At 34.3% G+C, this 27,543-nt stretch overlaps 1 protein-coding gene across 2 annotated transcripts in view; it reads right to left on the bottom strand.

Moving 5' to 3' along the window:
* The window catches only part of ASCC3 (activating signal cointegrator 1 complex subunit 3), a 251,081-nt gene that overhangs the window by 80,253 nt on the left and 143,285 nt on the right, over nucleotides 1-27,543 (bottom strand). Inside the window, exons 15-21 of one of the 2 annotated variants that reach the window (XM_053937188.1) lie at nucleotides 18,947-19,138; nucleotides 18,397-18,621; nucleotides 11,908-12,027; nucleotides 7,593-7,757; nucleotides 6,630-6,716; nucleotides 4,253-4,429; nucleotides 2,041-2,266 (exon numbers count right to left, since the gene is read on the bottom strand). In XM_053937188.1, the coding sequence (XP_053793163.1) occupies nucleotides 2,041-2,266; nucleotides 4,253-4,429; nucleotides 6,630-6,716; nucleotides 7,593-7,757; nucleotides 11,908-12,027; nucleotides 18,397-18,621; nucleotides 18,947-19,138 (1,192 nt within the window). The remainder of the gene's footprint in view (nucleotides 1-2,040; nucleotides 2,267-4,252; nucleotides 4,430-6,629; nucleotides 6,717-7,592; nucleotides 7,758-11,907; nucleotides 12,028-18,396; nucleotides 18,622-18,946; nucleotides 19,139-27,543) is intronic. The other variant, XM_053937189.1, reaches the window with a different exon arrangement.

Here is a 27,543-nt window from a genome sequence, read left to right as displayed (position 1 = left end):
TTATTCTAAAATGTTTGTCATCTGCATTCTGAAAAAAAAGGACTGCTTATCTCAGCTAATACAGTGATTTCCTGGCTTTCTGGAAACTCCATGGTTACATTGCAATAGCTCACAGATTGGTGTTGATCAATTCATGGTACCCTGGAATCCAGGATCTGTGCACACAATGTGCTCTCCACCCATCTGATGCTTTCACCACCCCCTAAGCCATGGGCTGAGTTAGCCAGGTAGCTCCTGTCTTTGTTACTCTATCTCCAAGGACTCCATAACATTTAAAAAGCAAGAAACACTAAGACTGAAACTAGCCCTGTGGGGTAAGAAAACAAGGCAGTACCTGAAGTTGTGTCTTTCCTCATTTCAGCACAGCTTAGAATTTGAAATAAAAATACGGTGGCTTCCTTCACACGCCTCGCAAAGAGAGGCCAGACAGGAGGAAGTGTGCCAAGCAACTGCTTCACAGAGATACACAGATCAACTTTCTTGGATATTTATAAGGCTGAAGAACATGAAATATCATCATGTATGCTCAGCAGTGACCTATTTTTACAGTCAAATCCCCTGTCTCATCTACTTTCAGACTACGTCAATATAAACCAGAGCCAGACAAATTGCAGGTATATATAGATACATTTCCATCTTGTTAATACTGGTTCCAATACACTGAAGGAAGAAACTGGTTTTTGTATTTTTACACAAAATTTCCTGCTTCTCAAGTGAGGGTATGGGGAGAAAGAATAATTAAAAAAAAAACAAACACAAACGAAACCAAAAAACCAAAAAAAAAAAACCCTGAACTAAAAATAGCTCCACAAAACCAAACAGTAACAACAAAATAAAAAAACCTGCTAATACAGTTAATGGAAAAGAACACTAAGCTCTAAGAGGCATCACAAATACACAAAAAATTAACAGAGGTGAATTAAAAAGTGCTATAACACTTCTGAATAAAAAAAATTATAATGCTAGCATTTCAAATAAAATGCAATGGTTTTAATACATTTAACATTACTATATCAAAATACAGTTAAAGTAAGCATCTAGAATTGTGTCATAGTCTTTTGGTTTAACTTATTAAATGAAAATATAGCCTCTAATTCTGCAAACTTTTACATATTTATTTAACTTTTTCCAGCCTAGATTAGGCACATAACAAAGTTTTCCAATCTAGGAATGTAGTATGCCTGCAAATGAAAGAAATATTAAGTTAGATGTGACAGCTTCTAAGCAGTGAGTATGAATGGTATTTTTATTCTAAAATTAGATTTTCCAGAAAAAAAAAATCAGCAGCTTGTTTATCAACAGGTTGGTAATAGCAGGTGCAAATGAAGTCCAAAAAAATACACGAAGGAAAAAGAAATGCATTACAAGTGATTTTTTTTTCGACTTCAACCAGCTAGTGGGCAGTTTATGCACAACAGTTTATACAGACTTACTGGAAATTGTCATTATGTCTATCAGTAGGCTTGTGGATTTTCTCATTATTGGACTGTCAAATCCTTTAAAAAATTCCATTAAGGTTTTGTTGCAGTGACACCAGTGACAATGAATTCTCCACGTTCAATGAAAATTAATGCAGTCTTTCAGAAGAAGGCCATTTACTGATAGCATACCTGGATGTAATAAACTGGTTTTATTCTTTTTCATGTTAATAGTTAAAGAAATAAGGCCATATTGTGCCAACTGGCAAAAGTAAACAGATGCCTTTTATAGTGTGTTATGTTAGGTGGGCAGAAAAGGAAGCACACAGGTCAACATAAATATGTATATATACACATATATATGTAAATACCTATCAGTAGACATCTCTGTGTTCTGTAACTGCCAGGACATGGGCTGGCCTTATCCTAAGAGCTGTGCCATTTTACAAGCTGTGGAGACTGGAAAAAAACCTTCTTTATTGGACAAACCATATTAATGTGTGGTATGTGGCTACATGGCTTCCAGACCAGAGTGGGAATATTCCTGCGTGGCTCAGATTTAGTTCTTACTTGCCCATTGTTTTCTAATAGTATAAGCAGATCAGCCTTGCTGGTTTCTCACCTATTTCATCTTTTCTCATGTCCTTCATCTTGTCTATGGTGAGATTCTTCTCTTCCAGCTTGGAGAGAACGGATGGTGGTAAGACTGAGAACTGCCGGAGAGGGCTCACCCAGCCCCACAGCCGCTTGTCAATGACTTTGCTGAGGTTCAGTAGCCGATATGTCATGGCAGGCCAGCGTTTCCTCAGGGCAATCTCAAAAAGAGCTCGAACAATACGAGCTGCATTCTGGAGAGTGAAAAGGAAAAAAACCAAAACTGTTGTAATTCTCTCAATATTCTTTGTAAAATGAAAAGGATCCCACAGACTCATCTTCGACAAACCGTAACAATAGATTTTTCTTTTCAAACTGATTTCAAACATTTTTTAAAACTATTTTTTCCATCACTGTCTAGTGGCAGAATTACCTCATGGCTGCATTCTGAAATTATGAAAAGAAACATGTGCAACCAATTAAAATTGTAGTGTCAGGTCTGCCATAGAACTTTGATCACAGTTATGCTAACATTATGGAGTTCTAAATTTATTGTGTATCAATCACTTCTGAAGCAAATTCACTTAATGTACCACCCATATAACAGACACCTGCAAATTCACTTTATATGGAAATTCAACTTTTGTTTTTTTGCAGTTTATGCTTCTATAATAGCATTCTATTTCACACTGAATTTCACAACATTTGCACAGAAGCTTAACAGTAGTGAATGTTTAAAAACATTTTACTGTATTCTGAGAATAGTGTATAACCAAACTGTACAAATATGCTTTGGACTTGGAAAAATAATTATTAACATAAGTTTGAATGAGGTCAGTCTTATCCTGAAAACCTAAGTTATGGTATTCCTTTCAAAAACTTTTCAAGCTGTATTATGAAGCTATGCTTTTTAAAATTTTTTTTTCCCCTACCAATACTATGTCTGGATTAGGAATTATGTTCTTGATTCATTGAATAGAATATAATCATTCCCTACTGGCTCAGCTATGCCAACAGGAATAAAAAATAGAAAATTATTTGGTTGTGATAGGAAGCATATGTTACTAAAGAAGCACATTCCTCTTACTTAGGATGAAAAATTTTCTTAATACTCACTATCCAAGTAAAAACAAAAAAAATCACACTTTGTAGCACTGGTTCCACAGTACAGTTTATGAAGATCTGAGAAGAAGATGATCTTGCCTCACTAAACATACTGTAAATGAGACAGACAAATAAAAGCAATTGCCTTGAAAGCAAAGATTAAAAGGATCCTACTGAAAATGATTTTGTTGTGCAAGTGCCACAATTTTTATGATGTGCACAATCAATTCAGCATTTTCTCATTTAGACTCATATGTGCTACAAAATACAAACATTTCTGAAAAAGGTTATGCTACTATGAAAATGTTGCTAAAGACTATGTATAATTTTGAATATTTAAATCTCATCTTTAGCACCAACTAAATGCAACTTTTAGATTAACTCTTTCCAAAGCAGTTTTGTAAGGATGAGACAAAAATAATTCCATACAACATCTCTGCTGACTATTAAATATAAAAAAGAAGAGTGAGACGGGCTAAAAGGTACCATTTTTTGGGGTCACAGTTTTCTAAATAGATCTCTGTGTCACATCCTCCTCTGTACCTGCCTTTGCGTGGCAACTAAACATGCTGTGTTACAATCAACCCTTTGGGAGTCAAATGAAGCCAACAAACAAATACATAGACTGGTATGTAAATCTGCACTTTTTTTTCCTAGATTACATCTAGCAACAGAATTACAACAGCACCTCTTTCGTGAGTAAACCAAGATATGTAAATGAAACACAAAATATGTTTTGCAGAATGAAGTATAAAAACACACAGAGCATAAAAATAGATTACAACAGTTTTTCATATTTAGAAGAAAACCCTGAAATTTAGACAATATAATTTCTGTGCAAACACAGTAAGAGGAACTAAATAGAATAAGATCACATGGTTACTACAAACAAAAAAAGGACATTTATAATTAATAAAAACTGCCATAGTCTCCCAAGGTAGCCTTTTGCAAAACTTTTCTACTCAAGTGTTATAGCTCACATGCATGCACAAACACAAGGCTCTGATTTTCAAAGAAACTTGCACAAAAATTTATAAAAAAGATGCAGATTGGGGCCTACTTGTATAATTGTAAATATTTGTGAGAATTAAAACAGCAGAAGTCAGCAAGAAATACGTAGAAAATACTATTTTTACCTGTGCAACATATGCAGAATCCGAAATAAGGGAGAAGCTGTCCATCTCCCCTCTGCTAATGTATGTTTGAAGGAGGATATTAATTTTTCCATAATTGTTTTCCACACCTCCTGGAGCAGGAAGTTCACAGAAATCATTTAGTAGGGTATCTAGCTCTTCTATTTCTTCTTCTCTTACCTACAACACAATTATACATTATGAAGAGGCTGAAGCAATTCGATAAAAATTTTTACACTGAAATCAAATTTTCCTTATAACATAGTTATATTACTTTTAAATGGAGTCTCTAGTTTTAAGGAGAAAAAAAAAAACCAGTAAACCCACATTTTCCACAATAGACCATAATTGGAAGTATTTTAATAGGGACACAATTACATTTTGTTATTCATCACCATCTATTAAGGTTTCCATTGACATACAAAAATTTGATATGCCATAAAAATTGAATCTTCTGACCTTGCCATCCTTCATCTGATGAGATTTTATTTTTTATTTGACCAGAATAAAACTTCTGTCCATCTGGATTAGGGCAATCTTGAATTAACATTAAATGTACTCATTATAGTTACACTGTTTGCATGTGGTATAATACATTTTTAAACTCAAAACTGTGAAGTACTATGATTCATCATATTAAAATTTTCACTGTTAATAAGATTAAGTCTTAATATGAGTAAAGAAATATTAATATCTATGGTTTGAATAATGCATAACATTTCACATTCTAACTGATGACCCTTACATGGCAAAACTAGCATAAATCTACATATTCTTTGACTTACTGATAGTCTGTTAGTGTAAAACTTATTTAAAGAGGGTAAATGTTTGGTCCCTGCAGGGAACCATCTGAAAGTAATTTTCATTTGGACCTAACTACCTGACATACAAAAGACCCTAAGACAATTGGGTTAAAATCCCCAACTTTCTAGTGACTAGTCCCACAGGAAAGAAAAACATGAAGTACAGAACCATCATAAATGACTCCACGTTCAGGGAAATATTTATGCTCTGCTTACAACAGCATTTTTGATAATTTTCTTCTGCTCTTGCACAGCACAGTACAGGTCTTATCCAGATCTGTATTTCAGCTGCTGGTGAGTTACATATCTCAAAATTCAGAATTTTTAAAGGCATTATGGAAACGTGATTAATTTATCAAAAGTCACAATTTCTGTCACACAAGGGGCAAATCCTGAGTTATTCCTGAGAAAACCAGTCATTAATTTTAACATTCAGAGCTGCACAGCAAATGAATCACAACAATCTGGAAAAGATGGTACACTGATACCATACCATATAAATCTGAGAAAGTAAACTAGAAAAACTAGTTTTAGTCAAAAAGCATCACTACTAACTTTATTACAAATACAGAAACATATCACATGATATTTTCCATATGCTTTCCTTTTCAATATTAAATTACGCTAAATTTAGACCTAGTCAAGCATTATCAGTATCATAAAAAAAACCCTTCTAGCTTGGAAAACGTTCTATGTATGACTGTGAAACCTCACTGCTTATTATCTTCTGTAATAGAAGAGATTACAGCAAAATAGAATTTCTCCATTAGATAAAGAGACGGTAATACCCAGACAATGTGTGCAAATATGTAAATATGTAGATGGCGAGGGATTCACACTGCCAGCTCGCAGAGCCAGGTGAATGAGAGCCAGCTCTGATCTGCAAGTTGTATAATTGTGGTAAAATGGCAATGAGCCCAAGCTAACAAACCCTGTGGAGTCTGGCTCATACCTCTGTGAGATGGAAGCATGGGCAAACAAGCTCCATGCCAGCTTGGAATGTATTGCCTTGTGTCCTACTCACACGGGAGGCAAAAGGGAGGTTGGAATTGAACTGAGTACAACAGAACAGTATCTTCTAGTCTGTGTAAAATCTGTTATGACAACTTTCCAGATTTCAGATTTGAACTTTAGAGAATTTATCATTCTGCCAATCTAATATTGTTCCCTGCAGAAAATATATCAGAGTTCACTTCAGTGAGTCCTGTCTCATTCCTGATAAAGGAAACTGTTCATGGAGACATCCAATAATGCCTTAAACTTCAAACAGAGAAACTGTCTCATCCCCATGCACACTACTCAAATGGACACTTAGCTTCCCCTGTTAATAATTGAGGAGCTGAAAAATTCTTAAAAGTATTTAAAAGAATTACTCCAAGATCCATAACTAGTTATTAAATGTGCACTACAGTTCAAGCTGAACTACATACAAATTTGAGTGACAGCATATGTTTACTTAGAAAACATTTTATAATGGTGCTTAGCATTTAACAAAACTTGTGTCTGTAGACAATATTTGTAGACAATGGAGTAAGTACTACAGAAGTGTCTAGCTTCAAGATATTCTTTAACTTTACCTTTATCTGTTCAAACTCTTCAGCTTTTGATACTATAGCAAGAATATCACCTTCGGTTTTATGAGCATCAAACAATTCATTGAAAGTCTATTAAAAATAAAAATAATTGATTTGTCACTGAAAATAAAAATACATATATAACAAGAAATGAAAAAACCTTAGCCAAGAGCTTAAAAGGCATATAAGGCTAAAATGCAAGTTATTGGAAGACAGGGGTGATGCAATTTAAACAAGAACAAATTCCATAATGACTTTTCAGCAGTTTCAGAAAAACAGTCCCTCCCAGTGCCTTGGCCACCCCAAAATCAGGAGACATGCAATGGGGCCACTTAAAAAAAAAAGTCGAGGACATATCTGACAGAATAAATATGTGAGACTAATTATACACAGTGACAGTATACTGTTAAAAATTATTAATGCTGAGCATTTAGCTTTTATTCAAGAAAAACACTTATTTGCTAAGAAAGAAAATGTTTTAAGATGAATGTGTACATCAAATCAAGTTTCCAATACTACAAAATTTTGTACATGTTTACAACACAATCTGATTACAGTGCCAGAAGTTGTTCAAGGTTGTCAACATGATAGAACTTTCTCCCAGAAAAGGTCATCTGTTATCAGACACTAGAGTACAATGTGCTATCATGTACCAATGGTTGCACACAACATGAATATCAAAATGTTACTTATAATTCTTCTACAAGAAGTCAAAAATACTACAGAATTTAAATCTAACCTCACACTGAAACTAAATTTTCAGTATTGCTTGATACTCAGTTTCTTTCTTTTTCCTATTTCCTCTCCCCCATTTCAGTAAATATGATTTGAAAATATAGTGAACAGATCAGCTACATATTCTGTAATATCAACTATTATACAATACTATTATAAAATACAACTATTTTAGGCATATGTTAAAATTAAAAGGAAAAAATCCTCCAGAAACAGGACATCATCTTTTACCTCTATAGTATTGTATTTAATATAGTAGTGGCTAGCAGTTCTGCCTAAATCTGTTGAAGAAAAAAAGCCAGTCCGTTCTTCAAAGCGAATCATGCGGGCTTTATCCAATTTTCTGCCAACTTCAATAACCAATTGTTCTCTGTGCTTTTCTAGACTTGGATCCATCTAGAAATGAAACACACATATTTATTTGCATAAAAGAAGTATTAAATATAAAATTTCCTTGAGGTAATCCAGTCACACAAAGTCAAAAACCTGATAAAATGAAGGTCCAGTTATTAAGTCATAATTTTCTTGAGATCTCACTAATAACAGTTATATTGACATTACTGACCAAAACCTGAATGTTCAGGACAAAATAATCAGAATAAAACTTCTTTTACAATTATTTGGGACTATCATTACAATGGACACCAATACTATTTATGAAACAGTAGAATGATTATGAAACAAATTTACATTAAAATTTTTAAAGATGTTTTAATGATAATATATTCTTCATTAATTACCATTGTCATTACTGTATCACTTCAAAAAACCATGTCATCTTATGGCACCTTCTGTTTATGAAAATGGCTGAAGATATACCTTCCTGTGTAGCTGACATGAGGCTGGCTTTAATTACTTTGATAATAGATTAAGCTTCAAATTGCATGGCTTAAATGTTTCCTAGCAAAGAAAAAACCAAAACTTTAACATCCCCAAAAGCCTTTGGTATGTTAATTGGGATATTCTAATTAGTGAGTTACAGATGTACAGTAACATTCATGTTAAAAGCACACCAAGGAGCTTCCTGTGCCCAACACCACTTCTATTCATATCAAAGTTCAGGAACTTGGACATTTTGTCCTACTAATAATGCACATTATCTCATTAGTACGTAAAAGGCTGGGCAAAACTCCCATCTGAGTAGGACTGCTGTATAATTGTGTGTTTCCACATCAGGCACCTGGGATACCCACACTGACAGGGATGAATGAAAAGGGATTCCTAGTTATGTTAACCTTCTGGTATATGTGCACCTGAGATATGGCTCTAATTAGACAAGCAATAATTAAAGACTAAACCACCGTTCTAGTCCACAGGCAGTATTCTTATTTCAGGGCTTATGTATAGTTCAGATTTCCTACAAATAAGTCCTACCAGCCCTCTTGGTAAATCTGAAACAGAGATACATGGCCAGGACAGAAAAAAGGAGCATTTAAAAGAATTACTCCAAGATCTAGTTATTAAATGTGCACTACAGTTCAAGCTGGACTACGTACAAATTTGAGCGAGAGCATATTATCTTTACTAAGAAAACATTTTATAATGATGCTTAGCATTTAACAAAACTTGTGTCTGTAGACAAGAATTTAAGAATTGCTGTGCCTTGGTTTGCTCTGGTTTTCCCTGGGCCAGGATTCAGTTTCACCTTTGTGCAGAAGTACATCATCTCATAGCCAGTGAAGCTGCAGACAAATGTAGTCATCTCCACAAAGCAGCTGCAAGACTAGTTCCTAATATTCCATGTTTGCCAGTTACCCTGAAGCTGTTTCTCCTTAGTTATGGCTTGCCTTAGTTTCAAGTCAAAAGCTAAGATGGCAAAGGTCTAGAGTTCTTTTCTCAATAGTAAGTCATGCATTGAGGTCAGATTTCAGAGCAGAGTTGGTCAAAAAAAAGTGATCTAGATGCCAGATGTTCAACATTTCTTAAAACTATCATGGGGGGGGGGGAAATATCAAAATGACTCCCTACTCCTTTGCCAGTCCAAAGTACCTGCCAATCTTTTGCCTTACATAAAAGCTGAAGCTGCAACAGCACACTAACATTTTTTACAAAGTTTTGACTTTAAAGGAAAGGTCACCAACTTGAAAAAGCTGTGAAACAATATTTGAGTTTAGAGAATCCATGGTTATCACCCTTCTTGTTGAACTTGCATAATTAGAAATCCTCAGAATAAAGGATCCAGCCTAGAACAGGTTTAAGCCATTCTCTTTAAAATGAGCCTTGGCATGTCCACAGTAGGGAACTGAGCAGGTCTGGAGTATGCATATGGAAATTTAAGAATGCATGATAAAGTACATTACTATTCATTATAAAGTACATTATTATCCACACTGTTTTCTTCTAACTTACTGAGAGAAATGTTGGGCACAAGTTCCTCTAATTTTTATATCTAAACATAAGTTTTATGGTGATAAAAAGCTCTGCTTAACTGTGGGAACACCAAAGAACGGAACCAAAAAGAGGAGAAAATAGACAAAGAAGTTTATTTAATCCAGGCACCTTTTCAATGGAACCCCAGAAGTATGAGAAAATGCCTGTAATTCATACTATTTGCTTTACTAATATGACATTTGTATTTGCTCCACTTTTTCCTTCCACTCTTTGTTTTCTCTTGCTGCTCATTAATTTTGGCCATTTTCATGACTTGGTAAGAGGCATTATTGGCATTTCTGGCAAACAACTTAAAAAATCACAAATCAAAGCAGCAGACCTGCAGTAGCTTGCTCCTGGGTGTAGCCCAGAAAGATCCTGGACACAACATGTGGGGTACCAAAGATGTGCACCCTATTGTGTGGTGTAAAGTATAATTACTGGATGTGGGGAGCAGCAGTGGAAAGGGAATGGGGAATGAGTTTGCATGACCTCAGTCTCATCAAACAGCTGGGAAGTGTGATCCACAAGGGATATAGGGATTCTGAATGGATAACACTGACTGTCAGTGAAAACAGAGATGGAAATTGGTGTACTGCAACATTACTAAGATACATTAAGACACACCAATTATGAAAATAGGATACCTATACCCAGACTGGTCTAACTGACCAAAGCTTTGGTTGTACCTGCATCTGGCACTAGAGCATCCATAAACTCTCTATCACACATAAGTTTTGACTTTTAAAACTGGTTTATCTAGGAAACAAGGGGATTTGCATTGGTTTTGCTCCTACATGAATGGGTAACACTTCACATTGATACAATTTGTTACTGCCTTAACTCAAAAATATGAATTTTTGAGTAAAAAGGAGTAAAAAGAAGGTTAGTGGAAGAATATAGCAAGTGCTGGCAATCCTCACTTTCTCAGCAGCTAAACAGAAACACTAGAGTAGGGGGAAGGGGAGAAACTGCTGTTCATTATTTTTAAAATTTATAAAAGATATTTCTGTTAGTGTTTTATTGCTTTTTTACCACTTATTATCACTACAGTACCATTTTTTAAAATTTAGAATTTGATAGTGAAACAAAAACTAGAATTTATATTAGTGGGACAACAACATTCTTCTCACTAGCAAATCAATGTTTTATTCTCATTTATCTATTACTTTGTGGTCTGTGTTATATACTATTGTATTAACATATGGTAATGTACTATATGGCTTTTTATAGAAAAAAAATTTGAGATGACCAGAGGTATAAAGGTGTCTGCAGAAGCTTTCTTAAGGAATAGCACACCTATTTCCACTGCAGTTTCTACTATCAGAGACAAAAAATATCAAAAAACTGCTGACATACACCTCTACATGTCACCATGATCTAACAAACTGCTGCTCACAATGTCAAAATAAATTACAAAGTCACAAAACAGTCCTTGATGTGAAATAAACTGCAGTTACCATACAGTTGTGAGTTTGACCTGCATTAGGCTCAATTGTGTCTAACCACGTAAACATTAAATGCTTATAAACAGCTGTACAAAGAAGAATGTAATAATATTTAGATAATATGCAAATTATTAATATTCCTAAAAATTACAGATAATGGAAAATACTTGGAAAAACCCCCTTATGTAAATGTGCTCTGACTCATATCACAGCATGGTATGCTTGTAAATATGCAAAAAAAAATCCAAACAAATTAATAAAAAAAATATCTTATAATTAATAAATCATATGAAAGAAAATATCACCTAACTAAAAATTTTATTTTATATTTTATAAATTATTATACCAGGAAACATTCTAAAACAAAAGCTGACAGGGGTGAGCAGGAATTCAAGCAACTCAAAAATGCTTTCTTTTATCTTTTTTATCTAGTCTACAAAACTGAAACACTGAAAACAGTCTAAGTTACAGTAACTGTTTGATAAGTATGAAGGTTGTCCTTTGGAGCATAACTTGACCAGTTAAAATGTATTTTTATGTGAACAGAAGGGGCCTCATAATTCAGTGTTAAAAACACTCTGCTACAGAAAATATCTTCCTTTTTCTAAGCACTTTAAAAGAATTGCTGATGTCAGGTTAAGTAGAAATAGCAAATATTTATCCTCACATCAGGGAAGGATTAGAGACTCAGAACAGGTTACAGATTTTTTTTCAAATGCATTTTATACCTGATAAGCTTTGTGACTGATGCCATATACTAATGGATTTGCTCTCATCCGTACATAAAGATAAGTGTAACTTATCCACTTTACTGCTTCTTCCACATTAGTTACTGTGCCAAGAGCAATCTGGAAATAGGAGAAAAGACAAAATTAAGTATATATGTTACAGCTGTACATAACGACTTGGCTGAAAACACATGGAGTTCAGAGTATTAGCACAAGATTAAAGAAAGTGTTGGGGTATTTCCATTTTACCTGATTTTGAAATAATCATAAAACAATAACATGACCAATTTATGGACCTTTATCTTGTGAATATGTAATAACATGGGTTGCTTTGACACAATACTATAGATACAGTGATCATAAATTATCCTTCCTACACCATTTATGATTTTTACAATTAAAAGATGTTATTGAGCAAGTTTGTTATCAAAATAAAAAGACAATCAAACCAAAATTATTCTGTAGTGGATATGGTCAAGGTAATTTAAAGAACTTGAAAAGAAAAGAATCTACATTTAAGAGATTAATTTCATAATGCCAATATGAATGCACCATCAGGTCCTAAACAAAATGATACCAAGAATCTTTAGGTTTTTTCTTCCTCGTACTTGGCAATCCCATTACACACAGTCTTTACAAATAGTTTTCCCCTTTTGTAGCTGCAAGTCAAACATACAAGTACCTGCTACATTTTTGTTATATCAAAATATAACAAAATTGAACAGATAATATTCACACATCTATATATACATATACATATATACATGCTAATTTCTATTTCAAGGCTAAATCAGGTATACAAAACCCATTTTTTTGTACTAAATGACTTTTTTCCTGAAAATTCAATACTTTTATCACCAAATTGTTGACCACACACACATTTTTACTTGATAACTTCAGCTCCATTTTTACTGGTTACATTCGCAAGAAGAATTTTACCGCTTAATTCCAGTTATCCTGATTTTACCGAAGAATTTAATATTTCCTGCATGTCCCATGAACAAACCTTTTTTGATTGTTGCTGGTTGTTAAAACAAGCAAAAGTCCCTCTTACCAAAGTTTTGTGATCCATTACTGCATTTTTAAAGCTATTTTTGTTTTATTGGTGTTTGGATTTCATATAAATCTTCCACGTGACTTGGCAGAAATAATAATAAAACTCTATAGAACTGAATACATATGTGTGTTCAGACTGAAGTACCTAGACCTTAATAATACTGACATTCTTTTTCAAATAATATAAATATCTGGTAAAAAATAACAATGAAAGCCATATCTGCCTTAAGTAAAATTAAAACCTTGTTAGTATCAAGGTCTAATAGCATGGAGTAACCCTAGGCTTTGCTTAACACATTTTTCAAGTGGTATTTTGTTGTTCAAAAGCCTAAGGAGGTTGGGGGAAGTCCCATTGTATTGCTTTTCAAAGCACACAGCTGCATAATACACTGAAGTAGTTACAAAGGCACTCACTTCCTCACAGACTACAACAGTGAGAACAGGGAATAGAGCCCACAGGTTACTATTACTTCATTTGTACACAGGTTTTTTGGAGCATTTGGTTTCGTTGCATGACTCAAATATCTTTCAGTGCAGAACTTGAAACAACTTAAATCATAGTCCACTAGTAGCATTTTCAAAAACGACTTTCACAATCATGAAAACATAATATTCTTGTTACTGAGGACCATAAAGTCTGACAAAAAACAAAACACATCTTTTTCTTTGCCTCATTTGCTCAAATATCTGATTCTATTGTGTCCTATTCTATTCTAGTCTAATTAATTATTTTAATAAATTAAAAGCAAAACTGAAGGAAAAAATCAATTATGAAATATGGTTGGGTTTCAGATATGATACCGAAACCTAATACTGCACTTTCCTTCTTCCCCCAACTTCAATAATATTATACAGTCAAAAAAACCCAGAGTAATTTCTAAATATTTGCTGCCATCTAGTGTTCAAGAAAAGTTCTTATGGGACTGAAAACTTATCTTGCATTAAAACAGTATGAATGATCCAAGTTTCCAGAATTTCCTCAACCTTGTATTAGGCATTTAGTTACAGGTGGAATAATTGATGAGTAGAAATATTTGCTATCTTGACAATGTATTGTCCAATTGCACCAGTTGTCATAAAACAATTTTGATTTTTCACAGTTCAAATGATGTTTCATCACTCACAGAATGCAATTTTGAGTACTACATTTATCCAACTCACTGTGTAAATTTAAATTCCGGCAATAATCAGCATCACACAATTTTAACTAATTTTGCAGTGACTGATGTTGCCATCACTGAGCAACGTGCTTAGCAGCATTTATTATTATTTATTTTCTTTTTCTCCCCTTTTTTTTCCTTACAAATGCTCTGCCACAAACTTTATGAAGTTGAATGATATTTCAGAGAAGGTGGTTTTGATTTTCAAAAAAGTGTAAATAGATATAAGTAGCGTGGCTTTTGGGGGGCAGTTCTTGAAAAATTAGGTTTTTTTCTCTGATATTTCTAATAATTAGAAAATGGCATAAAAATATTACTGATAATATACATTGAACTTATTATATAGCATAATACAGTCTTTATTACATATATGCACCTTTTTTACATATATAATGTCTCTTATTGTTGTATAATTGAGTCAGATTACATGAAGAAAAATTTCAATATCTGTATCAAAGATTTGTTGTTAAGGTAAGAGAGCAAGGAACCTTTCTTGTAACTGAATAAGCAATTTTCTGTTACCTTCGGAAACCAGTGGATTTTAAATTACTATTTCAGCCCCATAGGACTATGGTCTTATTCCTGTGAAGCTTTTGAAATAATTATTGCTACTAGAATTGTCCCAAGTCAATCAGAATCTCCTAGGCTTTGCCCCATACCCAGATCAGCCATTCAGTCACTCAGCTCCTGAGTGATTTTTCTTTTTTAGGAAGGACTCTGAAGGAGTTTTTCATCTCTTCTGAGAACCCTTTCTTTCAAGGCAAAAGACTGAGAGGTTTGTCCCGAATAAATAAGTCACCATGTTCTACATTCCTGTCTTCAGAGGAAAATCGCAAGCACATGCAAGCGAAGGCACACACCCTGGGGAAGGTATACCCACTGTCCAGCACTGCAAATCATTTCCTAAGCTCTCTGGGGAAAGGAGTCATCCCAGCAAACAAGCTGGAGTCCAGCTGTGGTTGCCAGGGAGGGCTCTATCAGGTGGAAACCATTAGGGAAGGAATGGTGACCTGCGTCGTGTGAGCTATTGATGATAGTTCCCAGATAAGTTAAAGTTTATGGTCTAATTGAACCACATTCCCTGCATCTTATCTTTCTTCCTGTATTTCCAGAAAAGACAGCCGTAGGTATTTTCTGTTTGCCAGCTGGTCAACTGCCCCAGGACTTGCTCCTCTCAACTAAGTGCCTTAACCAGCTGTTTTATTCCTTTTTACATCCTATTATGTCCACTGGCAAAATTTCAGCCAAAAAAGGAAAAAGGCATCTCTATGCCTTTGTTGATGATCACTTATCATTTACTATTCTGCTAATTTTTAGGGGAAAACATCCCCACAAAACCAAACCAAAACTCAGATCTGTAAGAGAGAATTAACAGCAGACCGACACGCTGATACACACATTCAAATCTTAATTTTGGTGTCAACTCAACGAAGTTGGATATATTTCAGGTTTCCCCACTCTGTAGCTCTCCTAAGAACAAAAGCACGGAAGCACCAAGATCAGCTGTCTCTGAGGTTAGGAAACAGCAAGTGCTGAAGGGCAAAATGTAACAATGAGGAAGAAGCACCATATACATTTCTCCCAAATGCTTTAACTACTGCATCTCAAGGTCTTTAGCCTTGGCTTTGCACTTGGTATCTTTAAATGGATTTTTATTCCATTTTTGAACAGTTTTTAAAGTACTTTTCTGTTTAGAAACAGCTCCCTGTAGAGAGTTCCACTGTTTGACCACCCAGCTGACATAATTTTGTTTTCTAAGCCTGCCACTGGCTCATTGCAGCCAAAACATTCTGGTTCTTGTCCCAGGAGAGGTGCAATCTTTTGCCATGTTACTTTGCCATATTACTTGCATTATTATTGCTATATTAATTTATTACTTCACAAAACTCTGTCATATAATCTTGATTTGCTTTTGTTCTCTCCTGAAGCATACAGAAAAATTGGTGGGTTCCTTTCACAGAAATGGATTTATTCCTTTGCTCATCCTCTCTGAAAATTTCCTGCTTCTAGAAAATTATTTTTATATGGGGATTAGAAATACTGCAATTTTTTTGAACTATTTTCCAAATTTTCTCTCCTGCACCACATAAGTCTAGGTACAAAATTCAAGGCCTTGGATTCCACTTAGCAATTGTGTGGCTAGGATTATATGCTGTATTACCTGAAATATCTGAATCATCCTTACCATCTACCTATTTCTGCCAAGAGACCTGGTCTAGATAAAAGCAATTTCATATTCTTGTGGAAACATGAAGTCTTCCCATACGTCCAACTGCTGCCTTCACTTTATCAGCCCTTCTGTCAGCTATTGGTGTGCCCATAACAAATTAAGAATTTAAACAATTCAGCAGTGCTTCTGGCCTTTAATTTGTTTCTCTTTACAACTAGAGAATAAGCATTTGGATTTCCTGAACGACTTGTAATAAAAGTAGATTCTGCTCCTACAAGATGTTTTATTATCCATCAGTGCAGATTTCCTGGTGCTAACAAACAGGCTCTGTTATGGAGAAGTTGACAGTGATCATCAACATACTTGTCTTGATTTCTGTAACAAATCAGTCAAAACTCATATATTTTGTATCCATACTGTGCTTTGTTACTACCAAAGGGCAGAAGATGACTAAAATTGAATGTGCTTAATAAGGACTCTATATGGATTCATATGATGGTATATTTTAAACCGTGTTTTTTTTTTCCAGAATGGTGCAGCATATTGGAAGAGTTGTCTCCAGATAAATGTAACAATTTCTTCTAAACCACCTATATCTTTCTCAAATAATTCCACTACCTTAGATCAAATCAGCATACGCAGAAGTTTAGACTGACTCCAATTATAAGGAAATGATAAAGCTACTTCCCAAAAAACTTTGACACAATAGCTCCTTGTCAATGCTCACAGTATTGGTTACCTGTAATCTGGAAGGTACTAATTTTTCCTGCATATTATGACAGGAGGATAAGTAATATCACATATGTTGCTTTCATGCCCTTGCTGTACTATAGTACTCCATTGCTATTTCTACTACCAATCATTTATTGCACTAATTAGCAAAATTCTGACTGCATCTTCAGCTTCTGCAGCTGTATCACTTTATGGAATCTGGGGTAATTTTAAAGCCATGAGTACACTGTTCTTTTCAGATTGCTACCATTACACAAAATCAGAAAAAAAGACTAACTTTCTAATATTTAAAAAACGTAGCAAACTCCTCTGCTGTGAAGGAAAGCCTTCCCAACCCTTGTTTCACTGTCTACTTCTGTGTCTCAAAAAAAAAAAAAAAAAAGAACAAAGCTCTTCTATGGAATCTGGCTGGACTTTTTTCTAGTGGAAAGGCACATGGTATCCCAAGATGAGATCACTCTCTCCTGACTTATTGTGGTGCTGAACAATAACCACAAATAATCCTGACCTATATAACCAACTTTGGGATGTACATTTTTACTGCTAACATGTAAGCTGCTACTATGCAGTTTTAAATAACTGAATATCCATCCAGTTCCACTTAGGGAATATTCACAGGTGTCTCTCTCCAGGATCATTAAGTACTGTCAAAAGGAAATAGTTGAGAGCAATATGTCTGCCCAATGCAAGTATGTCTTCCATTTATTTTTGCTTTTTTTTTTTTTTTTTTTTGTGGTAGAAGGAGAAATGGGAAAATTGCAAAAGTGATGAAAAGCTAAAATAAACAAATATGTAAGAATTGTGTAGATAAAATAACAAGCATCTTTAAAAGACTATTCTTAATAGACCAAATAAACTTCACATTTTTCAAAATGATAAGCAGTTTTTTGTCACTGGACATTTCAGTTTAGCTAAGCTGCTTGACTTCAACTGAAAAAATGCCTGGTGCCTTTGAAAAAAAAAGTTAAAGCCAAGTCCATTATTCTTCCTAGGCTGCAGTCAAATATGTGAATTTGTTTACATACAGAAAGACAGGCTTTAATTTTTTGTGGGTTTTACTTCTCAGTTACGCAGAACATTTACTAAATTCTAAAAAAATCACTTCTGATTAAAAGGTAAATGCTGTGTTGCTACAGTTTTATCTTCATGGTATTTTGACCTTCCATCCCACTTTGAATACCTACTATCTTTTGCAAAAGACCCCCCATTTTCACATATGTAGCAGTTCACTTAAACATACACACTTGCACACTAACAGTAATAAAATATGTACAATGAAAATTTTATTAAGTGCGACAATATTGCATTTTTGTTCCAAATAATGTCAATCCTTTAAAGTTTGCTAGTTTCTCTAAACAAATCAAAGGTTACCTCTGCATTTAAGTTGTCTGCAAGGCTTTCAAGAAACTGGCTTTCAATTGGGTTCTGCTGTGTAAGAAGAGTCAGGTAATGACTGAGTTTATCATGAGTTGTAATAATGACGCCTTCTCCGAATTTGTCAAACTGAGGCCGTCCAGCTCGACCAAATATCTGCATGACATCTAAAATTCCAAGGTCAACAAAGGAGCCTCTTTTTGCAGCATATATTTGTGTTCCCTGGTTGAGGAAAAGTTAATAAAAATTAACATAAATACACATGAATATAATCCTGATGAGCTGAATACTGAAATTAGGCAAATATAGTATGATTTCAGAAGTGTACTTTAACTAATCCTTTCATAATCTTTGATATATTTAAATCTTTACTATACAAACTAGACTCCCACTGGAGAGAATCAGTTTAATGAGATATAAATAACATTTCAAGTCAATCAGATATTTTCCCTCCAGGCCCAAAACTCACAAGAGATCTTGCTACCTATACTTCTTCACAGATTTCTTTTAAGTCAGATAACCCCTTGCAGAGTAGGGAAGCTCTTACCTTAATAACAACAGCATGAGCAGGCAGATTGACACCCCAAGCAAGTGTAGCTGTACAAACCAAGACTTTGATATGTCCATTAGAAAACAAGTTCTCAACCAAACTTCTGTCTTGCCGCAGCATTCCTGCGTGATGAATACTAAATCCATCTGGAAACAGCTCACGTAACTGCTTATTTCTCGATCTCTGTACCTAGAATGGACAAGAATAACAATTAAATTCACTTCTAATTACAGCACAAGAAGTATGGTATTAAAAAAATACAGGAAAAAAATGTGAATATTATTATGAGTCATAAGAAAGAAACAATTTATATTAAGATTGGACTTTCCATCAATTTGTGATGATTTTCTATAAATTAATATTTCTATACTTGTTTTCTGAAGAATACACTTAATTCTATAAAGGACTGCAAGAAGTTTAATCTTTGTACAGAAGTGTAGTTTCACTTAAATGGAGATTCAAGGTAACCAAGAGTGAGTACATGGAAACTCAGAACTCTTATCAATTTTCCTTAAAATAAAATCTTTCAGGCTGTGCAGGCAGCTTGGACAGGCTTGAGGCATCATGTCACACACTATACTTACCATTAAAGAGGGGAGACCCTTCTCCACCACCAGCCATTGTATGGGTGCAGAAGAGCCTGAATCAATAAATTCATGGTACAGAATCAAACTGTTCATCTACCCCTCATTTTTCCTTTCCCATAGGCAGGAGGCTGGGATCTCAGTCTGCAAAACTTCCAGCCTTCTGCAGGGTATGAGCTCTGTGAACATTATTTCTGGGTGCTGGCTTTATCATGCTTCATCTACACTGAATACTGACTCTAAGTTAGGAAAAACGAATATACTTCCCTAATTTGCCACAAACACTTCTGATTTTCTGCCTGTCTTTTCCACATTCCTACCTGCTGCAGTAACTGCCTTCCAAAATCAATTTCTGCTAAATGTGATACCTAAAGGGCTGCGGTAATGATGATTCTGTTCTTTTTCTAAACCAAATTTCTATATTCTTGTCCATGAAAAATCTCTACTTTTCCAAATCACACGAAGGTTGGAAGGTTAAGTAGTATTTGACTCTCACTGCATTTTCAGCTGTGCGTATTATAGTGAATTAATTCTAGATAAAATTAGATTTTTATTGTTTTTATTGTTGATGTTGTTATCTCTTCACATTTACCATCTCCTGACACACAGCCACTGAAAAGTTGATTTATGGGATACAGAGTGGGTAAAGCAAAGCAAAACATGGTTTGCAGTACTGGCAAACTGCCAAACATGAACAATAAATCTCTGCAAACACAGAAATAAATAGGGAGATGGGAATGCAATTATAAAAGGAGGACATGAAAAGAAAAATATTGTAGGAAAACCACATTTCTCAGTTTCTCAATTATCCAGCTTTTCAATATCTGATCTTTCCTGCTTTAGCAGTAATTATTTACTATTCGTTTAAAGGAAATCAAATTCAGCTTTTAAACTACACATGACTTTTTGGCAAATTTAATTAACTGCTGTAGTGCCTAAAAATGAATAAATAATAAATTGATAAAGTGGCCCTGCAGTTCATGAAGCTTATTCTTCATGAGCTAACAAATAGAACCAAATATTTCATAAAGAGCACAGACAAACCAAGGTTTGCCTTTATTGATTATCAACAACAAAATTCACAGAAGGTTGTGGAAAATTCACTTCAGCTGCATATCTAACTGTGACAGAAATTTGGATTGCTCTTGATTATATCTGGAACTTGGTGTAAGCATTTAACTATGAATTAGCTTTTTTCTTAAATAAGTGATTAAACAATCATCAAAAAAATTACTTTTTTTTGTAGAAATTTTTGTGTTGATGTCACATGTTTATTTTATATGTATTAAAATATCTACTTTTCAAAACCCACAATTGTTCAATATAAAAAAATTACACTTTAAATATTATAATCTTAGCTTAAAAAGCAGAATCTTCCCTCAAATCCTCACAATTTAAAAATTGCATATCTTTGTAATTTGATTGCTTATGCCATTTAATGTATGGAAAGACAAGGCAACATACAAACTGAAAGCTAAGAATAGTAGAATTGTGTACTACATATAGAAGAAAACTATTTGTTTATGGTTTTAGGAAGTACAATTTCATCAATTTAAAAGAAAGGAACTTGTAAATACAGTAAAAAGAAAGAGGGAGGAGAAAGGTTTGTGACAGAAAACTTATAAAGATATGGCAATGCTCATCTGACTATAATTCAATACTTACAACCTTAAGCTTAATCAGCTGTTCAAAAATATATAGGTACACTTACATGTTGCATTTAGAAAGAATAAAAACCTAGTTCTAAAATCTGCCACACATTCTAAAACATATTTGAAATATTTAATATGTACAGGTTCATGTATTGAATCTGTGAAGTGCTAGACTTCCAGTCTACACAGCTAGCAGGTTTAGAAATATATGAAATGTTTTTTTCCAAGACAGAAGATGATGAACTTTTTTAAATGAAAAAAATCACAGCTCACTTTTGACATAGGAAGAAACCAAATGCTGAGGAAATAAAATTGCTAGTTATTCTGGATGATTCTATTAACTGCACAGACATGGAATTAATTTTCTTTCCATAAATTTGCCTTCACTTTAGATTACAAAGATACAAGGCAAGTTAGTTCAAGAACGACGATCTAATCCAATTTTGTAAAGTCCATTTGAGAAAATAAAATAAAAACCTGATTCCCATATCTCAGTGATGCCTTGAAAGATTGCTCACACAATGTATCATTTAATGGCATCATATCTGCTTTTGAACAAACCTTTTAAACTCTTGTGATAATGAAGTTCATGGCTATTGTATTTAATCTGGATTTTAATGGTTACAGAGACTATAAAACCAAGAACTACTAAATAAAGGAAGTGGAACTATAAAAAGTTATATTGCTTCCACCTTGTTCTATTACAGAATAAAACTAAGAGGTTTTACTTAAAATTTATACAAAATGTTACTAAGTGCCTCAGGTGTATGGAGAAGTTGTTATTATGAGGTATAGCACTGGTCTTCTGATTAGAATTGATTTTCTTTCCCCTCCCTTATTGCTCAAGAGGGCTGTAGATTTATGACCTTTGCTTACATGTGTGTGTGCATCTAAAACAGTATGTGTTAAATAAATTCCCAGTTTAGCTTGCTGCCACCCATATTTCTCCTTTAAATGTCTTGAATTTCATGCAATTCTTGATTAAGACACATGAAAAATGTCACAATTAGACAGAGAAAAATGTCCTGCTTAATTTTAATGAGAAATGATGTATATATAGCAGGAAAAAAAATCCCAACTTTTCTACTGAAGACTTATGAAAGATAACACCCTTCCTTACCCTTTTCATGCATCTGGTATCACAAAGGATATTATTATTCATAACAACTAAAAGGTGAACACTCTTTGAAATACTCATACAGTGAATCAAAGAATGAAATTTTTAGTAGGCCTATAGATACATTTTTCTCTTACGTTATATATAAAGAAGGTAAAAAAGAGCAATAAAGCTTGATTATGAGAAGCAGCTGCCAATACATTGCTTCTTGATAAGCGAAACATGAATTTATGGTTTGTTTTGTTGGGTTTTTTTTTAATCTCCAATTGCTACCCTCATCTAGGACAAAGTAGATCATCACTACTTGCTATGATTATATTTTTCTTTCTGTAGATTCCTCATTTTTCTTTTATGCATACTCATTTTAAGATCTTGCTTGAAATTCTGAATTTGGTGTTTTTTCCCACTAAAAATGCAGTTTTTGACTCATGTATTTTCTTTCAATAACAAAAATGGCACAGGCTATTCTAGCATTTTTCTCACGATCTCCTTACTACAGCAAACTTCATGGTCATGACCATATGACTCAATCATTGTAATTTCCTTTCTGTGGAGTTCACTACAGGGCAGCACTTGCAGTTTGTACAGAATGCACCATTATATTTGTTCACTGGTTTGAGCAATTCTGAGCAATTTATTCCCACCCTCCATTCTCTGCACTGCCCTGACACCCTGCAAAGTAGCAGCTCTTAATTTTGAGGCCTCATTAGCCCCACTTGATGAGTGCTGGAGCTCAGATAGCACAGACATCACAGACACCTACACCAAACAAAGCAGGGAATCTTTTGCTGCAGCCTTCAATGAACAGCAGTTCTAATTAGTACTACTACTGTGCGATGAATACAGGTCAAATATACCCAAGTAACTATTTTGTAACTTTGCTCAAGACATCCAAAAATGTAATTTGTAGGCTGACCTAAATTGTTTAAGTCCCAACAAGACAAAAGTCTCCTCTGCCTCATTCATATTACTAACACTGCTGAATCTGCTCTGCTGGTTCATTTTAAGAATAATGACTGTCTTTCAAAACTTATGAGATCAGGGTAGAATGGAAAAAGTGTCCATCTACTCCAGCAGTAAAAGTCAGCTGACAGAAGCAGAATGAAAAAAGAGAAATTGGAGAGTCCATCCATGGGCTTATTCCTGTTCTGTAAACATAAAAGAACTAAGTATGAGAGAAACAGAAAGAAATGATCAAAGGATTGCATGATCATTCACCATTTTAGCTCTTCAGAATGTACTACATTCATATTGCATATTAATTTACCTATATATGTAAAAGTTTTATTCTTTTATTTTCAACATTTGTTTCAAAGGGGAGAGATCAAAACTTGGATGGGGTAAATAAAACCATAAGAGTTTGTTTTTTTTTTTAATATAGTAATTTTTTGTTACAGGGAAAAACATGAGACTCCTTTATATGCATTTAGAGAAGTAGATGAAACCTAGAGAAAATGCTAACCAGCAGTTCATGATCTGACAGTTTATGACAACAATTGTATGGAGAAATACAGATTTGAGCCTCAAGGGAGAAAAAGGGTGTGCATTTGAGGCACAATGATTTTACTTGAGGACTGTCCTTTTATGAATTAGAACTATTATTTGTATTACTCCATTTGTAATGTCTGCATAACAATTAAGCTATCAGCAGCTGTTTCTGGGACAAGGATAAAGAAGCATTTTTTGGGGTAGCAGTAAGATTACTTTCCTTGCTCTTTCCTGGGAACAGAGGCACTGGCTTCACTGACTGCTCACCCTGCAACTGGGTCCTGTGAAGAAACCAGAAACTGAGGGCTCTCCTCACCAAGATGACACACATGCCCTAGCAGATCATTTCTGGAGGGATGCAGGCTGCCCAATATGCTATTCTACTTAATGAGTATGCGTGCTCATTCTCTACAGCTTCACTTTCTTAATCTATCTAACTATTCACTTTGTATAGTTATCCTGAAGTAGTATCTCTGCTCAACACTTACTCTTTTACTGGGATATAATTAGTTGGTACCTGGCAAGACATTATTTGAAGATGGTAATTCTAACAAACAAATGTGAATCAGTTTGAATCTCTCCTGGAAGAGTCAATAATCTAATTGTCTCCCTCTGGTGATTTAAGTTCACTGTATTAAAGTTGGAATTTTTTAAACTTATGAGTTATTGTCTGATCAATTTACTGATATCACCTCAATTAATTCTGTAAAGTGGTTTAAAAACACCTCTGAAGGAGAAGGAAAGGAGAGGGACTGCTCCAATCAGAACCATTTAAAAAGAACTCCTATAAATTATAATTTGATTCTCTTTTTGATTCACACAGGAAGGAAATGCAAGGCAGAATTTCTGGCACATTTTTTTCCTATTGCCCTGGCCTTACCACTGACCCAAACTTATTTATTGCATAAGGTTGTATTTCATCCAGTTGGTACCTTAGGGAGTGATGACTACCAGTTAAAGAAGGGATTTATGGTGTCCAGAAGTGTCTTGCTTTTTTCAGTGTGTTCTTTTTACAGTACACTGTTACATCATAGCAGCCTCATTTTTTTTCCACTGGAAAAGTTACATGGTTCATAGAGAATGAATTATTCTATGGTAAAAGGAGGAACAGCCTTCAGATTTTAAAACTTGTGCAAGAGCATTTAATGTGATCTTTGATTCTTCAGGTCTATAATCTATAATGCATTAGACAGAAGTGTTTACAGACCTCACTGATCAGAGAAGCTAAGGAAACGCAGTATAATGTTTAAAACGTTGCATTTCTGAGCCAGCCAGACAAACCAAGAATGAAAGAAACGTGAATGTGAGTCTGACCATGCACAGATGATGGATTTTGGATGGACAAAAGGATGAGGCATAGTTTCACTGAGGATGTAGGCATAGTTTCCAATTATCTCACTTATTGCCTAAAAAAAAGGGCCTATAATGTATAGACAATACGCTACCTCAACCTGAGGCAGAATTTTATAACATGGACCAAAGTAACCTAACATTTTACTTCAAGCCAGACTGCAGTGCCTGTCTTAAAAGTGAATAAATTACAGATTCTCAGATAAAAGAAAAATAATTCCAGCACAGGTTTAGACAGAACGGAAATGTTCATTCTAATCACCCAGTTTAAGCATTATCTCTCAGTTAAAATAACAGTATTTTTCATATATTGTACAACGATAAGCATATTTCTCTTGTTTATAGTAAGTAAAATAGAAATTATATAGAGAATTTTTTGTACTGCTTCAGTGTGCTGAAAATCTGGACTTCCTCAAATCTGTGACACCAATCTGTGACTAAATAATCTCAAATCTTTCTAAGTGTCAAAGAAGTTTAACAACAACATAAAAATGCACATCAATTAAGACTGACTGAATTAATTATATAACATCACAATTTTAAACAATTTTAAATTGCATGCAAAATAATTCTAGTCAAAATCTTTCTTTCTTTCTCATCAATTTAGAATTCAAGCACTCTGATTCTGGGAACAGATGTATGAAACATGTGAAGTACAGCAAAGTCTCTATTTGTCTCCAGCCTTTGAGACAGTTAAGTCCTGTTGCCATATTTGCTAACCACTTGGAGTACACAGATGAAAAAAACATCAATCTTGGTCTGTTTTGCTGACAGCAGAGGTTTTCAGTATGGTGTTATAAAACTAGCTGGTGGGGAAGATACACAGCATGGAAAGAAATTGATAGAGAGAGAGTTTGATGACATGCAAGGATGAATTTTTACTGGTTTCACTTTGAATACTGACAACCTCTGGAGACTGAGTGAAACCTTTTGTTGCTGTGCTTAACTGTGCAAAGATTTCAATCTTTCTGCCTCAACAGGAAAGTGATACTGCATGTTGTCTATAAAAAATATTTGTTCTATTTGAGAACACATTTTTTTGCTTTGTGATACTTAAAATTGCCACTCTGCTGAGCCATGACAAGACAGAATGTATTTTTAGTGAGAAACAATGAAAGCAGAAAGTCTTTTAAAGTTCTTTCCAATACTGCTGCACCTTACTTAATACATATCATAATTATTTTTACTGCAACTTAAACCTGCAAGAAAAAATATTTTGTGAACATTAGGCATATTTCTCTTTCCGTAACTAAGGCACAAATGTCCACTAAACTTCACAGCTATGCAAAGTGACAGACTGAGGATTCTCCAGAAGAATGGAATTTTTCTCACAATTCTTATAGGGAATGGGAAATGTGCAGTATGAATTAATAGCTTACATGGTTTTCAAATAGTTGTAGACTGGCATGACCGTGAAAAGCTGAACTTTATCTTAAACCAGGAAAGTAATTTTTAGAGAGATGAATGCTATTAAATATTAAATGTCTTTTGATTAGGCATTGTGGCTTGGTTTCTTCACTCTTCTAACTTCTGTCCTACACAGCATGGAAGATAAGCATAACAATACTACGAAGACATGATAAAAAAACCTGGCAGTCAGTAGAAGTGACAGAAATTCCTACACAAAAAAATGTCACAATTATATTTGACACTCATTAACTAACTTGAACTATGTAACTTGAACTTTAACAAGAGAAAAACATAAGGAAGAAAAAAAACCAAACTGGAACATCAGACCCTCTGCAGCACTGTAACCCCAAGCTTTTTTCTCACTTAAAGGTTTTGGGTTTTTTTAAATTGGTATGCTAATATTAAACAAGTCTCAGAACTAAAGACATTTTATTCCTCCCATGCCTTTGCTATTACAGAAGAATTTCAGGGATTCCTTAGTAACCTTTATAGCTCAGGGTTGCCGAATGTTAAATCTCACAAGACAAGCAGTTTTCAGAACTCTCAAAAGCATTTGAAGGATCACACATGTTTATGTATTTTCATATTGCAATGTTTATACAGTAACATCTGATTAATTATATTAAGTGTTAATTACTTACTTTATTTGATATAGTGCTAACAAACAAAAAAATCTATTAAGAAACTAATAGACCTTTAAGGGGTGAGACCAGTAAAACTTGATTTCCTATGAATTTTATAATCCTTGTGCCTCTGGCCCAATTCAATTGCTTGCTCCATCTGCTTTCCCTAACCTCATCTTTCCCAGAACTATTTCGCTGCATTACTGTTTCATAAACTTTTCCACTGCAGCCTCAGGACAAAAAAAAACATTTTAAAAATGGCATCTGTAAGGCTTATGCTGATTTTCAACACAGCCATCCAGTTATTACTAACACCTTTGACAACTATGTTGTCTTTTTCGCTAGTTTTATTCCAAATTACTTACAGACT

Source organism: Vidua chalybeata, chromosome 3 (genome assembly GCF_026979565.1).
Source record: "Vidua chalybeata isolate OUT-0048 chromosome 3, bVidCha1 merged haplotype, whole genome shotgun sequence".
NCBI classification, from domain to species: Eukaryota; Metazoa; Chordata; class Aves; order Passeriformes; family Viduidae; genus Vidua; species Vidua chalybeata.
Note: the sequence above shows the minus strand (reverse complement) of the source record. Positions and strands in the feature narration are given on the sequence as shown.